The 16,927-nt window shown below is 36.7% G+C and overlaps 1 protein-coding gene across 2 annotated transcripts in view; it reads right to left on the bottom strand.

Annotated features, from left to right (window-relative positions):
* The window catches only part of CAMKMT (calmodulin-lysine N-methyltransferase), a 235,838-nt gene that overhangs the window by 21,660 nt on the left and 197,251 nt on the right, over window positions 1-16,927 (bottom strand). For both annotated transcript variants that reach the window (XR_008238007.1, XM_052806375.1), the window contains exons 7-8: window positions 15,731-15,797; window positions 1,479-1,553 (exon numbers count right to left, since the gene is read on the bottom strand). Coding sequence is in view for 1 of the 2 variants with exons in the window: in XM_052806375.1 (XP_052662335.1) it covers window positions 1,479-1,553; window positions 15,731-15,797 (142 nt within the window). In the remaining variant the exon portion in view is untranslated. The remainder of the gene's footprint in view (window positions 1-1,478; window positions 1,554-15,730; window positions 15,798-16,927) is intronic.

The following is a 16,927-nucleotide window of genomic DNA, read 5'->3' as shown; positions in this document are numbered from 1 at the left end:
TCTGATCTAATCCTGTCCAGCATTAACTTCATCTGTGCAATGAAACCTGGAGTATCCATTCTAATATTTGGTGAGGAAGGCATTTACTAAATTACTTGCTGAAATCATATGGTGTTGTTTAGCTCCTTATTTTAATCAGATGATGCATCTCTGAGGCACATTATCAGCGATTAGTTAGAAACCTTTCTCTGTCCTTTTTGGGAACAAAGAACTTTTCTGAAATTAAATGCTAAGAGAGATGAAGCACTGTTGCATTCTGTCAACAAACAGGTATTAGAAAAAAGAAAAAAGATAACTAAACACACTTTCTCCAGTGCTATACAAACCCAGTAGCTTTTCTGAAATAAGAAGCGTTTGCTTAAACAGCAAAATATCAAAGAAAAAAAAAGCTTTAGAGGAATATTTTATCAGAAGCCACTTAAAAAGAACATTGTTTAAAAAGACAATAGACAGCTTCATTCTTCCGTTTGCCTTTTTCCTTTAACTATTTCTTAGTAAGGTACAGAAATCCGCTGAACTGAGCTGTCCTAGGAAGTCCCTGTTTTCAGAATTTGTCTCGCACAACAGTTATGTGCAACAAAAACATAAACAGCCTTTTCTGTTTTGGACATTTAAAGAGTCAAGAGCAAATATACATGAAGGAAAGACAGATTCATTTACAAACATCTACTCTCCTAAATGAAATTTGCACATCTCTTTTTACACTGTCTCCATTTATATAACACAATTAATAATAATGTACCATTTTTAAAGTTAGCATGCAGTAAATATAGCACAGCACAATTCTGCAAATCCAGTATCAGAAAAGGGTTGTGTCAATAATCAAATCTATTTGCATAAATTATTAAACAATATACCATATTGTAACATGTAGCTACCTTTTCATAAATTAAGTGCTGTACTCTTTTTTTACTAAGAATTCTCTTATAATTAACGTGTGCCTGTATAAATAATATAAAGCCTACGTCTACAAATTTTTCTGTCAAATTGATTTAAGAAACAGAATGTGATGGGGGGAAAAAAGGTCTTGAAAATCTTTTTTTCCTCGGAAAGATTTTCCGGGGAGCAAAAAATATATCCTCTTATATCAATAGTCAGATCTTTCCTAAGAAGTAAGCTAATTGAGCTGTTTGTGTTGATAAACTCCCTTTTCTCCAGACTGTTCCTCACTGAGCCATAATTATTTGCAATTTGCCTAAGTCGTCCATTTACTGATACGTCAAGCATGAAACAGAGGCAATTCCAGAAAATGGAAATGCTTCTCAAAATCAATCTTTGGGAAATAATGTGGTAGAAGTTACTGTGTGATAGAAGACTACCTTATAACTGTCACATGGAGATGAATATTAATTTGTTGAGGTTAAGGTGGCTTTGTGCTTCATTTGTTGACTTTGCTTAGCCATCAGCAAGCAGCACAGTACAATTACTCCAGCAAAGCTATTTTTCTAACATGAGTTTTATGATTTTTATGTACTTACCAGTCAGCACACATAACAATGTCAAAATGTCCTTCCAGTTGAGAGACATCTGTCTCATTATCCCATCGTAAAATGCTAGAGGAAAAAAAGATTAAAAAAAAAAAAGAAAAGAAAAAAGGACTTATATTTTTCATCTTGAGATTTTTGAAGTATTAATATTATTATGTGACACAGAAGTTTTTTAAAAAGTACACACTTGTTACTTTCAAAGATGAATGTAAAAATATTATTCTGTACTTTTTTAAGGTTTTAAATCTCGAAGCTAAAGAGCTATTTTTTATTATAACAGAAGGGCAATCCACACAGGTTCTGATGAGTGGATCACCAACAAATATGCATTTCTGAATTAGTGGCACATGTATGGCTTCAGATTTTTACCCCTTAACAACACTGCATGAGGAAGTGAAGTCAAAGTATCGACAATCTGAACGAAACACAAATTTGCAGAAGAGATGTGAATTCATGGATCTCTGTTACATCTGGCAGGCAAGTCAGTTGTGTTTCTCACTGATGAAGTGAGCATTCACTTGGACTGGAGGGAGGAGGGACAGGGTGAAAAAATGCCAAGCTTAACTTCAATGCCAGCTATGTTGCCTTAGGCAAGCTTAAAAATACAGCAATGCTGACTCTGTCAACACCTATTCTCTCATAGGTGGTTAAGTTATTTAATTCTAAGGTACCCAATAGTAGGCAAAAATGCACACATGTACAAAGTTCTTCTGTGTTTATAAATGCTGCCGATTCATGTAGCTGCCATGAAGAATTTCAGTACTTTGCTCCCATCTGAAAACCAGCAACCAGGATTGGAATTTCCTGCATACTTAAAATATCACTACCCCAAAGATTTGAAGCTGCATTTCTATTTCTAGGCTATTTTAAAAAAAAGAATCTACCCTTCTTTTACATTTCCTGGTTATTCCTAATAGAAAGTAGATAAATATTTATGGGAAAAGCACTTGTGGGGGGAGGGTCTAATCTGATCTTGTCAGGTTGTGCATGCTTATCTCAGTTTTGTGTGAGTCTTGACCAAATAGACCCTTTAGTCTTCCCGCAGCTATAATCTACTTCTGGTTAAAAGCCATCTCCATTCACATCCTACTCCTAATATTTAACTGAGGATCAGTTATAATGTGTTCATTCAGAAATGTTCTCTAAGTATACAGGGAAAAAAGGAAATTTTATACATCGACTATACTATAGGCAAAAAAGGCTCGTAAATATGTAGATAGATAGATATAGACCCATAAAGAATTAAGGTACCACAATATGTGTGTACCTGTGCACAGACACAAAATTTGAGAGAGAATGCTTTTAAAACATGGAAATTATGAAAAGAGAGGCCCAGTTGGTTGGGAGAGCTTTGATTATGTGGGGCTCAGTGTAACTGAACAGATCAGGACTTATTAGCCCATTTGCCCTCCTGGAATTTACTGTGACAATCCAAAGAGAGAAAAGAGTAGATTAATTTAATTTTTCCCCCTCAAATTGAAAGTAATCCAGATTTTAGAAGCCTAGGTAGCTTTGCACACTGGCACGCAGCAGGCATCCAGTAGTGGAAAGTGACAAAGGAGAGTTCTCACTCTCAGCTGCTGGCTGCCTGCTGGCTACCAGCGGCTTTTTCAACCCTGTTTCCGTGGAAACTTAGGTTAGAATGGTGAACATTAGGTAAAGGTAAGTTTTGCGGGTTTAAAGCACGCACTCTAATACTTTAAGAATCCTGAAGCAAAACTGGAAATTGGTAGATGAACTGTGAGCCTTAAAAGGCCACCTTTGGTTCTCATTGCTACAGAAACAGAGATATGATCAGTACCACTATAGGGATTTGAATTATGGGGTTTTTAACCCATATATTTACTATACTTCACACGTGCAGGTCGGAAGGCAGCACAGGTGCCTCCTCCTGGAAAAAACCCAAACCACTCCCTCATGTTACCATCAGGTTCCCACAGAGCATCCAAAATACAGCATTTTCTGTGCACACCTACTGTAGGCACAAAGGAGTTTGTGTGGGTAGGTAAAAGCTCAGAAACCAAAATGCTGAGCAAAATACGGAATCAAGGAGTTGCCAGGAGCATGAGCAGTGGTGCAATGTGACTGGCATGTGTGCTGTTAGAGGAGTGAGCTAAGGGCCCACATCCAGCCATAAGCCAGTCGTCCCTCATCTTCCTGATTTAGCACTAGGGCTGCTCTTGGTGGCTAGCTTCAGTACAGTTGCATTCCTGAAGACATGGTAATTATGCAAAGGCCAATGATAAACTTACACACAAGATTCTCAAAATCAACTTTGCCATAGATTTTCAAAAGGTACAGGAAAATCATTATTCCTGTGGGGAAATAACCACGTAAACTAAAGAGAATTTCTATAAAATAAATACCAACAGGAGTCATTCTGATCTCACTCAGAATGTATGCACACTGGTGGGAGAGATGCAACTACAAGCTGTATATATTTGTCCATGCTATCTTTAGCCAAGTGCAAGTATGACTAGTAAGGGAAGTGCAGCTAGGGTACTTGAAGCTCAATATGGCTGCAACCTCCAAAACTGTTTCAGTAGCTAACTCTGGGCTACCATATCTACACCGTTATCTGTTTAATGTTTCCACAAATTTGCATGAGCTGCAATCAAACATCTGCACCTGCACCCGTAAAGCAGACATGCCCCCGCATATCAGGGAATCAGAAAGAATTCTGCTCAGAGTCAGCATTATTACATCATCATTAACAGTGATGTCAGAATCAGCCTGATTCTGAATCAGAATCAGCTATTTTGAATTCTAGTGCTAATGAAAGTAGTGAATCAGAGTCAGGATGTATATAAATACCATCAACTAGCCATACAAGTTCTTGTAATCCAAACACAATTCCTCAGTGTGAAGGACAAAAGAATCCACTGATATTGCAAAACAACTCTGAGAAAGGTAAAGATGTGTATATGTGTATCTAAACGCACATATCTATACATAGTAAGGGCGTGAGGAACAATAATTTTTTCAGGGATTATTGAGGATGTGACTCTAGGACTTAGTGGTCAGACCTGAAAGAAATACTGAAGGCACCAGGAAGTAAGGGCTGATTGCATTTCCGTTTAAAGAAAAGCACTGCTAGGAAATCCAGGGAAGTGTTAGCAACAGAAATCTGAAAATCTCAGTCTTTATGAAGTTTCCTTAAAAAAAAATAGACATAAGTGTAAAAATACCATACCACAAAAAGTCTTTTAAATCACCAGTATCATGTTGAGTACCAACATGAAAAAAAATGCAAGCCTTGTTAATCTTTTCCTCTTTGTTCCCTTTCCAGTGATGTTAAATTAGTGGACATAAACCACTTTTTTTCTGAAGCCATTTTTCTTCCAGCAAAATAAGAAGTTTTAAAGCTATAATATTTTTATGTCTTTCTTTTGAGGGAAGATACTACAGTACTACTAACAGCTGAAACTATTTTGTAAATTTGAAAAATGTGCTTTACTCTGTATTTCTGTCCAAGCCCACTCTTGACATTATTTTGCACTGGCAGGTTTAGTTTCTTGCAATTGAAAATAGGCAACTTAGTTTCAGCAGAAAAGGGTCTGAAACCCACTGTGTCCTGGTTTTGGCTGGGATTGAGCCAATTTCCTTCCCAGTAGCTGGTATAGTGTTGTGTTTTGGATTTAGTGTGAGAACAATGTTGATAACACACTGATGTTTTCAGCTGTTGCTAAGTAGTGCTTATCCTAAATTAAGGATTTTTCAGTTTCCCATGCTCTGCCAGTAAGCAGGTGCACAAGGAGTTGGGAGGGGACACAGCTGGGACAGCTGACCCCAACTGACCAAAGAGATATTCCAGACCATATGACGTCATGCTCAGCATATAAAGCTGGGGGAAGAAGGATGAAGGGGGGGACGTTCGGAGTGATGGCGTTTGTCTTCCCAAGTCACCGTTACGCGTGATGGAGCCCTGTTTTCCTGGAGATGGCTGAACACCTGCCTGCCGATGGGAAGTAGTGAATGGATTCCTTGTTTTGCTTTGCTTGTGTGCGCAGCTTTTGCTTTACTTATTAAACTGTCTTTGTCTCAGCCCACGAGTTTTCTCACATTTAGTCTTCTGATTCTCTCCCCTATGCCACCGTGGGGGGGAGTGAGTGAGTGGCTGCGTGGTGCTTAGCTGCCGGCTGATACCACGACACCACTGGAAATATAAAACAGTTTGGGAGCTTTTTTTGGCTACAACAAGAACATTAAAAAATGAAATAGGGTGTGAGTGAAAAACACTACTGCACTGTTCAGCTACTACTCAGGTTAAACTGATGGTGGCTGAAACTTGGTACCTGCTAATGGCTGCTTTATGGTCTGTATCAAATGAATTTGACCAGTATTCAGAGGAAAAGTACCCACGTCACAAACCTATTACTATAGTTAGCAATCTTGATGGTAGTCCTAGCAAAAAGGACAAGGACTGAATGAGCTATGGAGAATGAGCTATCCTCTCATATGATGAGGTGGCTTTTCTAGGTCAGGAATAAAGCATACTATGAAAATAGTCTGAGAAAATATGTACTGATGCTTTAGTTTCCTAGGCTGTCAACCTTACACCATTCTAAAGCAAGAAATTCATTAAAAAACCCCCAAACAACACACAACACAAACAAAGCATTTTCTTCTTTTTTTTCCCCTGATATATCTTTCCAATTGACAAGCAAGCCAGAAAATGCAATTAGGTCAAGATAAAAAGAATTATAATGGTAACAGAACAAAAAGAGCAACTAAGAAAATAGAGACTTTAAGTACTACTAATGTATTCCAAAATATCCCCTTGTATTTAAAAGAAAAAAACCACAACAAAATAGCAAATGTTGCAGGGATAGTTACAGCAGCCAAGGCTGCACTTCCCATCTACAGTAATTCTAATTTATGGAGGATAGCCTGACAAATGTCGACACTCATTTCCATACACTGGTGAAGTATCTCAGCAACCTACAACAAAAGACCTGATTTTACCAGGTTTTTATTTCTCATGCGAAATTCCTCATTACTATTATTATTCAACTTCTGTTATTCAGTGTTTGTCTTCCTAGTGGGTCTAGGCAGGTAACTTACATGAGAAAAAGCAGGTTAAGTCTCTGATTGTTAAAACTTGAAACATTTCCAAGTACCTCTGAAATGTTCTTCTGATGAATGGCATAGGCTAGAGTAGCTCTCAAGTTAGCAGAAAAGTAGTTGTGCAGATAAAGACAAAAAATCAAAATTAGAAGAAAGGACAAAAGACACAAAAGCCTTACTTGCTTCAAAATGTATTAGTAGGTTTAATAAAGATAAAAAAATTTGTCCCGCTTAGCAGATGAACAGCTACCAAGAACTCCTATCTACCCAGCTCTTCTTTTCATAGTTTAATTTAGGCTTCAGTCTTTGAAAAGCATTATAATTGGTAAGTATACAGGTTCAGGTAAAAGATATTAGCTGGGGGTTTATATGACTTTTTCTATGACATTAACGAAGCAAGTTCATTAACACATTAACAAAAGGCATCATCAGGATGTTTCTCCACACCTTGATCTTTGTTTGAGATTCCTCAGTTTTGTATAAAGATCAAGAAGATGGTTTTTAATTTAGGAACAGACGCAATGTGTACACCTATCACTACAGCTCCTCTCGGGGGTCTTGCAAATTTGCCTACTATCATTTCCCCATCTTTCTCGTTATATTCTCATTAGGTTGCTCTTATTTCTCCACCTTCTTTCACCTTCTGCCTTTCTTACCTTCACTGCTTCACTTTGCTTTGTATTCTTATCCATTATCTCATTCCCTACAGTGCTTACCTGGCTTGAAGAGACCAAGGTTAATTTTTCAACCACAGGTACCCAACATCAATCATTCTCCCTTTCCTCTCACATTCCTAAGCAGTTTGAATGTGATATTTACAATTGCTGATGGACATTTCCTTCTAAAAATCTCCTTGCAGGTTTTGGCAATTGCCACATCATTTATCTACTCTTGTCAAAGTATACTGATGATTTTTCTCAGATAGGCTCAAAACCTGCACTTTATCCTCATTCTCCTGGACCTTTCTTCTCTCTTTAGCCAAGGAAAATCTTGCTATTCATTAGAATTTTTAACTCCATTATTTTCTGTTTGGGTTTTTTAAATTGTCTCTTCCATTTTTCAATATGCTCTTCTAAAGATTGTCTTCAAACCTTTCCCACATTTCTGGTAATTTCACAATGTCCCACCTCAACCTCTTCTTCCTCTGAATTTTACTTCTGGGCTATCTCATCCATAAAAGCTAAACCCCACTACCCACTTCTCTACTTCACACTGTGTATCCAGACTCACAACTCAGTATTTTCACAGCCTCAGTGAGTGAGAAGCTCATCACCTCTAAAGTACAATAAAACATTGTTGTTACCACCTTTTCTTGATCCCTTTGGACATAATCATTAATTCCAGTTTGTAATCTAGACTTAGCTTAGACATTCCTCTATATTTGCATACCTCAGCTCTGTCCAGATTTTGCTTATTCCGTCTGCATAGCATCTCTAAGAAGTTTCTTATCTACCCACTCAACTTAAACTCTTGACCATGTCATCATCACTTAAATCTTAACATCACAATACTGTTCTCTCTGCTCTTGGAAAATGCAGTCTTGCCCTATTAATATTTATTCAGTAGGCTGCTGCAAAGATTGTTTTTCTTGCCTACAACCCTGATCTTGTCACCTTTCTCTTTGTACTTCTCCAGGTTGCAAGTTGTCTTTTCCAAATGCTTCACAACAGTTCACTTCCCTACTTTTTATCTCTCATTCAATATTGAAAGGACAAGTCCCTTCTTTAATCAGCCCTAATGTCAGTCTACCATCTTCCACTTAACTTTTCAAGCAAGCACCTTTACAATTTTTTTCCGCTATGTTATCCACAAACATTAACAAACTTACTCCATCATCCTTGAAACTCTCCTTTAAAATAGTGCCTACAAAAACTGAAAAAAGGCTAGGCTGCTCTTGTGCCTCCAAATCTGTCTATCATGCTGACTACACTTATCCTCGTTAACCTTCCTCACCATATCTATCTCCGGTCTTAGACCATAGATTCTCTAACACAAACTGCCTTTTTGCTCTGTGTTTATACAATGCCTGGTACAACAATTCATGATGAAACCTCATCACATTAATGTGGTAATACAAAAGAAGAAAAAACACCAAAACCAACTATGGGTCCCTTCTAACTTGAGATATTCTATGAGTCTATCTAGGCTTTCCTGTCTAAAAGTTCCTTTTTAAAAGTATATGATAAAGTTACATGCTTCTTTTATTTGGAGAACATATTTTCTTTCTCTTATTCTGTACAACATATTTTGCTAAAATTCAGATGGGCACATTACAGTTTTGTCTTCAAAAATAACAGTCCTAACGCTTAAACAATTGCTGCATAGGAAAAGCTACTAAATTTCTGGGACATAATAAATACACTACATGTAAATACAACTGTTGCAGAATAAAGGTTTCCATTTTGTAGACACACCACAACCCAGCATTCAGCACAAGTGTGGCTATTTTTTTAAAAGAAGTGAGAATATCTTGTATAAAAATGTTATTACTAAAAAAATACCACTGGTGTTTGTGAATTTGCTTTTTCACATCCTTCCTCTACATCAATACAGTCTAAATCAGTCTTTAAGAGACTGACTACTGTTTTTAGCAAAGTTCATGTAGCACCTTATGCACAAAATGGATGGTTCTCACATCAGACTGATACGGTATAAAAAAATACATCACTTCAAAATGCAAGACAGCATAAGCACATGTGGCACAACCATACTGGTAGGATCAGTAAATGAAAGCTTTGTTAAAGTTAGTTTTGTGTAAAAATATGAAGGAAAAGAAGACAGTTTCTTCCTTTATGGAAAATAGTCTATCCATGAATATGGGGAGGATAATCAAGAGAACAAGAAGAAAAAACAAAGAATGTGAAGTGAACCAGGCAGATCCAAAAGGACTGAATGGGAGGAAAAATTAAAAACAGAAAAGAAGATGTAATTCACAGGTGCTTAAATTCTGAGGGCAGATGGGACCACAATAAACATTCAAGATTTCAAATTTCTGTATCAAGTCCATATATCTCAGGAAATTAATACACATGTTTCAGAAAGATATCCAGCTTGATTTAAACACATTCACTGCTTAAGAAACTACCACTTCCCATGGAAAGATGTTCTAATGTATTATCATTCTGTCAAATCTCATTTTTTTCTAGACTGAATTTGTCTAGCTTCAATTTCTACATCTTGTTAGGTACTTGTAAGCTAGATTAAAGAGTGATCTTCTATTAAAGATTTTTTTTCCCCACATGAGACTTTGAGATCAAAATCAATTAATATCTTAACAATCAAGTCATTTCTTTGACAAGTTAAGTAAACAGAGCTCTTTAATTCTCTCATTTCCAGACCCTAATTCACTCTTCTGCCTCCTTCCTGAACCCCATTCATTTTCAGTATCCTTGGTTAACATTTGAATAACTAAATATTAATTGAATATTAATGAAATAAACAAAGATAACACTGTAAGCATCATTTTGTCACAATTTAAAGTTTGTCCCAGCTTTCCTATGTCTGTGGCAAAGATCAGCTGAGAGTGCCTGTGAAGGAGAGAGCCTACTGAAAGTGTGTAAAATACACTTGGTGACTGCCTATGAAGGCAGAACCAAGGTAGACAAGGAAGGGTAGACAAAGTTACAACGGTACCAACATGAACCAGGAAACAATGTAAAAGTTGGCTAAAAAGTTGGATACACAAAAGACCATAGGAATAAACCAAACAATCTTCGACTCTAACATCTCATGGACATTTTCCTTTAAAACCCTGGGAAGAAAGATGTAAGTTTCCTCACATCAGTGGTCTCCACCTAGTCTTTCCATCCAGTCCAAGAGAGTACAAGAGGAATAGTTTTACCAAAAGCATGTTTTTTAACCTAAGAGGAGACCATCATAAAATAGCCAAGGATTTGAGCAAGAATTATTGAAAATAATGCAATGCTATACTTTTAGCTAGCACCTAGCTTTTCTCCCTCTTCTTCCAAACACCTAGAAATTTCTCTACAAAGCTTGCCAACTTTTAAATTTTTTCTCTTTATATATTTTTGTCTGGTCACATAAAGAAGATAGACAAAACCGCAATGCAATTTAAAATAAATTGCAACTTTATTAGGTCAACACAATGGGATGAAATACACAAATAGGAGAGGCTTGGAAGTTAGTGAATGTCAGCTGGTATGGCCAAATGGTAAAGAAGGTTATTAGAAAGAAGATGTCATTCCTCCAGAAGTTGAAGTCACACCCAAATGAAGAAAGGATCACAAACTTGTAAAATTAAATATAATAATAAAATTAGGCAGGCCAAAAATGAGTGTACTCTTTCTTTTGTTCTAAATCTTCCTGCCAGCTAATAATCAGGATATAGAATGAGCACTCACAGAGGATAACATTTCAGAGAGGTGAAATTAATATTGTTTGCATTGGTGTTCACTGTAGAAGAAACTGAAGACAATTTCACCACAGAAGCCTTTTTTGATAAGTCTTCTGTAAAAGGAAGTCCTGCTTTATAAACCTTGAGCTCTTCAAAGGTGTCAATGAGTATTCAGATAAGGGTGATCTGGGTAGTGCAGGCTGCTTCTGATTCCAGAAGGTTATTGGCGAAGACTCTCACCAACAACATTTAAGGAAAGTAGACAGCCGCTGGAGAAGAGTCCTGGCATGGCTAAATAACAGAACAAAAGACAGGGAACAGGGTAGTAATATAATAAATGGTCTGCTCTCACAACGGAGGGAGATAATCAGTGGAGTTCTCCTGGGGACCTGTTCTATTCACCATGTTTATAAGAGAGAGATAAGCAGTGAGGTGGCAAAGTTTGCTGATGTTAAGAAGTTATTCAAGATAGTGAGGAAAAGAGCAGACTGTGAAGAATTTCCAAGGATGAAACAGAGTAATTGGACAATAAAATGACAGACAAAATTCAGTGCAATAAATGCAAAGTGCACAACAGGAAAAATAATTCTGGCTTCATAAAGAAAATGAAGGTCTCCAAACTGACCGTCACTGCAAAGCTCCTGATGTTGTGACAGACAGTGTCATGACAATATTAGCTCAGTGCTCAATTGCAGTCAAAAAACCAAATCACTGTTAGGCATTTTTAGAAGAGGAACAGAAAGCATAATTATTCCACTACATAAATCTATCATTTATGCACACTTTGAATGAAGTACTGATCACCTTCATCTGAAAATGAGTAGATTGAAGCTGGAAAAGATACAGAGCAGGGCAAGTATGATCAGACGCATGGAATGGTTTCCACCTGAGTTTTTGCTGACAGAGCGCTACAAATTCACAATGGGCATGAACAGACAGACTGTTCATTGTTTCTTCCCACACATACATAAAGTGATCAAATTAAGAGACCAGGAACCAGGAGCCTTTTCTTTCTAACCAAAGAGCAGGAAATGTTCCTTTTGGCAGCTTCCTCCTTGCCAATAAATGCTGTCATGCAAGAGTGTTACATGAAGAGACTGAAAAAGTAGTTGGAAGAAAGGGATTCCTTTAGGGTTGCTAAGCTGACAAACACAAGTTCAATAAGTATGTTTTCAGAAAGTTTGAATTTAGCTACACTCAGGTCATTTTGATGAATGAAAACAGAGAGAGTCTTTATTAAGGCTATTCTATGTTGATGGAACCTGTTACATGACCAGCTGAAATCAGGAAGGTTAGAAAGTTGGCATATTTGAAGAATATTGCAGTAAGGTAAAATATTGACATGTTGGTAGTTAGAAAGAGATAATTGATGTAAGAATGGAATCAGGACGATATAGTTCAGTGCTCTGTCACTGAGACCTCATCCACTATTATACTGGATGCCATTTAGTCTTTTTTCTTTAGACTTTTTTCTTTGTAGGTTTAATTCTGGAAGCTTGTAAATTCATTACATTTGTAAGGAACACTAAAAGCTCGGGTAAGATTATAACCTATCTGTTAACCTTTAAGAAGAAGGAATTGTCACTTTTGGTCACATGGTCATACATTCTTGATGTGGGTTCTAATGATAACTATAGAATGAACAAAGATTGTATGATACATTATTACTAATCAAATCAAAGGGTGCATCATGCCACAAGCATTTCTCTCACTGAGTTGATGTTATATGTACTTGTTTACACTCTTCTGTGGAATGTAATCTCTCTGAGGCAACTCTTAGCAAAATAATAGACTTGTCCACAGGTAAAACTCACAGGTCACATATCAGCCATAAGTGTACAAATTTTATTCTTAACAGATTTGGTCTTCTCAGACAAGTGAATCTGATGGAAGAACAAATTCCCTGGTAGGTAAGAGAGACAGAGTCTGTTAACCTTTAGAATATACTGCAAGTCGTCGTCTTTGATAAAGCTTTACCATCATGACATTTGTAATAACAACAACCTTTCAAAATTCTACTACCCAAACCTGTGCTTCAGGAAGATTTCCACATTAAAATAAAGAGGAGAAAAAGAGCAGAGATTCCTTGACTTTGTTATTGCTAATTTAATCATTGGTGGACATGTTCAAAACAATGATATAATGCATGTCAAACTAATAAGAGTTGATGGTACAAAGACTGCTATCAGGATAATTCATATGCTAAGTTATGGGGTAAACAACATGATTCATGGATAATTTTTGAACTGTGGAAAAAAAAATCCTGAAACCCATATATAGTATTAATAATTCATCTTACTATGGCAAGTCACTATTAGTAATTCAGTGGCATTACTGCACCTATTTCCAGTAAGTGTAAATAAAAATTCTGAACATACTCACGGAAGCTAAAAATAAAATAGAATTGTATATCCACTGCTGAAGTAAACTGTTTACTAAATATCTATTATTACATTATAACACATAATACGACAAACTGCCAGTTTGGCTTACATTACTGTACTTTTAAACAATAATCAAGAGTTGGCAGAGAGCTAGATAAGTGCTTATTTACTGCATTTTGTGTAAATCTAAATAAATAAATGTATGGCAGGTTGTCCTAATCTAACTTCTCTTGGCTGATATTGGATTGTTCCTTTTTGTGCCATACATTTTTTGGCGTATTTTCCAAGTCTAGACTTAAATGTCTGGAAAGTCACAAACTGACTCTCATACTGATAATTTCGGCTCCATGTGCAAGGAAAAGAGTACAAGACCCCAATGTGAGATGAAGGTGCAGTGAGAAGGGTCTATTCTGAATTATCTTTTATATGGAAAGAATCTTGTAACTTTGCACTGGACACTGTGCAAAGTTGCAAGACTGAACACTGTTTAAATGATACGTTCGAGTGAGGAACATGCCTTCTCCAGATTAAACTAATGTTGCAGTAAGTCACTTAAATATATCACTATATTAATTTGCCTGCAAGCTCTGATCAACATAAAACAAGTCACCTAACATCACTTTGCATGCCAGTGTTGCATTCTTCCATACAAAACACTACATTTTCTTGTGGTTTTTTTCCCCCATTATCATGGGGGGATAGGAAATAGGGTTCAGTTATAGGAAAAGCGAATCAGGGTTACGGTAATATTTCAGATTTTACATCAGCCTTTTAGTTTCTTCAAGGCCTCGAGAAGTGATCAAATAACTTTGTTACTGCCTTCATCGCATGTCATTACTGAATCTGAAAGACTGATTCATCCATTAGCATTTCTCAAATAACTAACCAAAGCATAACCTTAATTTTGACAGGAGAAATCAACTATTAATGTGTATAAGATAGAGAAATGCAAGATGATCATTATTTTGGGGATTAGAGAGTGATCTGAAACTTATTTTATAAAACTTTACACTGTTAGAACAAATCTGCAGAAGCCTTAAGAACATAGAACTAAAAAATCAAATTATGTGTATATTACAATGAGCCTTACGTTTTGATATAGTACTTCACTTTATTTTGTAATTTAATTATTTTATTTATGCAAATAAAGCCCCAAATGCTATTGCTCTCAAGAAGTTAAACACTTGACATTTTTACTCCTTAAAATGCAACATTTTATGACATCTAGATATGTTTATTAATTAGTGATTATTAACACCCAGTAAACAACATCATGTCTTGTAAAAACACAATCTTTCTTCACAGCATGAGGCTGAAATCTATTATTCACTGATTCTATATGCTGAAATACACTCAAATGATCACAAATGACCTTAAGCATTAGATAAATGTAAATGAGGACAGGGTAGAAAATGTGCTTTTGATTGATATCTAAAAGACCAGGTTTGAAGTCTTGACAAGGGACGAAATCCGAAATCTCATACAAAGTAGACAGCAGTTGGAAATCTACAAAATCTAAGCTTCTGGATGGACGTACCACACAGCCTCTCCTCAGCAGGGATGAGTGTCTGAGGCTGCTCACAAGAAGTGTTCAGCACATGGAACCTGAAAGACCATTCCTGGAGCCCGTGTGGCCTTTGTCTACTTGGCAGGCACTTATTAGGATGCAGAGATATATCTCTAAGTTATATGCATGTACACCCTAATGAAGGCAGAATTTTTCTAACCCTAAGTGCTCACTTAAAAGAACTTCTCTACACAGAATGGCTACATAAGCATAGGGGTAAATGATGTGAATGATAGCCATTAAAATTGTATGGGTTTAACCCTCTATGTTAATAAGCTTATTCTGCTGTAACAGCTTGCCTTTCTCAGCCCTTTTTCAGCTTTACTTTTGTCACTTTGAGAAGGACTGAAAGCCCTTCTGGAATGAGAATCATCAAAAAAAAAAGAAGATTTAGACACACAAATAAGAGTGCGCTATTTGCTCTTAGGTAGCCATCTCTAAGCACATTCTAATTCTTAACCCTACACCACGAATATGAAGTACTTTACAACTTACTTTTAAAATACTACAAGAGATAAACACACTTCAAATTTTCAGCTGCTTCCAGTCCCTACTGTACGTGGAGATGCCTCAATGAAATAGATAGTTAAACAGCTAACCTCAGTGGCAACACCTATTACAGGGTGGGTCAGGAAGGGCTCTGGAGATGATCTGAAACCAAATTCTCTGAACCTCTACAATGCTCACACTCCAGAGCTAACATTTTTTTTAATACTCCCAAATTTCTGTCTTGCATCACTTACCTACTTATGTTGTATATATGTCTGTGTCAGCATCAGTAGTATAGGTCACACTTTCACATACATTTTGCATTTACATTGATTACACAATTATGTGCAAGAATCAGTAAAACAGTTTAGTAGAATCTTACCAGCTTGACACTTTCTGAGCCTTAAATACTCCTGCATTTTGGTTTCTTGTGATGATCTCACTTACATCTGTAGCATATTTGTTAAGAATTATCTACAAAACCAGAGCAGTAATAAAAATAATAAAAAATACTTTTTTCCAATGTTAATACCTTCATAATGTCTTTTATCTGTTTGGTCTTCTTTAATCTGTGCTAAGCGTGAGTCTTTTTTCAGAAGCATAAATTTTACATTGCTACTCCAGCACATCAGCCATATATCTATGCAGCAACTGGCTCTTTTTGCCTACCTCTATTTACTGTTTCATTTACGGAATTGCTAGCCCTGTAGCTAGAGAGGGAACTGAAAAAGACTTCCCATACCTTATATACATTTAAAGGCAACTATTGTGTACAAACATAAGAATTACAACCATGGTGAACAGAAATTTTTAGCACGGTCACTTAATGTCCAGTTTAGTTTATGCTGCTGTCAACTCTACCACTAGATCACAGTGCTGAGATTTTGGAGGCTTAAGGGTTTTGAGAACCTGCCCTGTCACAAGACACATACATTTGATCCTGGCTCTGTCTGGGTCAAATCCAACACACAATGGGAGCACCTTAGCCTATAGGCAAAGGAGTTTCTAGTCCATTTACTTTCTTGAGAATGGTTTGGAACCACCATAAAAGATATATAGTGCAAAGCAATAAATGCCTTTTCTTCCCCATAGGCACTGCAACAGTGCCTCAGCCTCGCATCTCAATGCCTCAGCCTCATGCCTCAGCTTCTTTCAGTTCGGAAGATCAGGTCACAAATTTGGGTAGCCATTCAGGCAGGGCAAAGCAAGGACTGTCAATGAAAAGTTTCAAGGGAAGCTGTGCCCAGTCATCTACGCCTAGAGAAGTAACCTTCATAATCAATCATTTGTGGTTAGTGAGAAGCCATTGGAAAGAAAAGGTGTAGGAAGTGACTGAAAACTATGAGAATACCAAATGTCACCCAGTGTGAATCCATATGTATTTGAACGATTCACTCTGAAATACAAAAAATTATCTTAACCGGACATTTTTAGTAAAGATGTCAATGATCCCTCTTTCTTATTTAAGGTACAGGAAATCTAATGCTAATTAGGAGGATGTTTCTAGGTGCACAAAATATGTTGAATGCTTTGCAAGTGCTCTTATAAGAAAACTGAACACTAGTGTCAGGCTAATTTA

Source organism: Harpia harpyja, chromosome 13, assembly GCF_026419915.1.
Source record: "Harpia harpyja isolate bHarHar1 chromosome 13, bHarHar1 primary haplotype, whole genome shotgun sequence".
NCBI lineage: Eukaryota > Metazoa > Chordata > Aves > Accipitriformes > Accipitridae > Harpia > Harpia harpyja.
The sequence above is the reverse complement of the archived record's forward strand: the minus strand, read 5'-3'. Positions and strand labels throughout refer to the sequence as shown.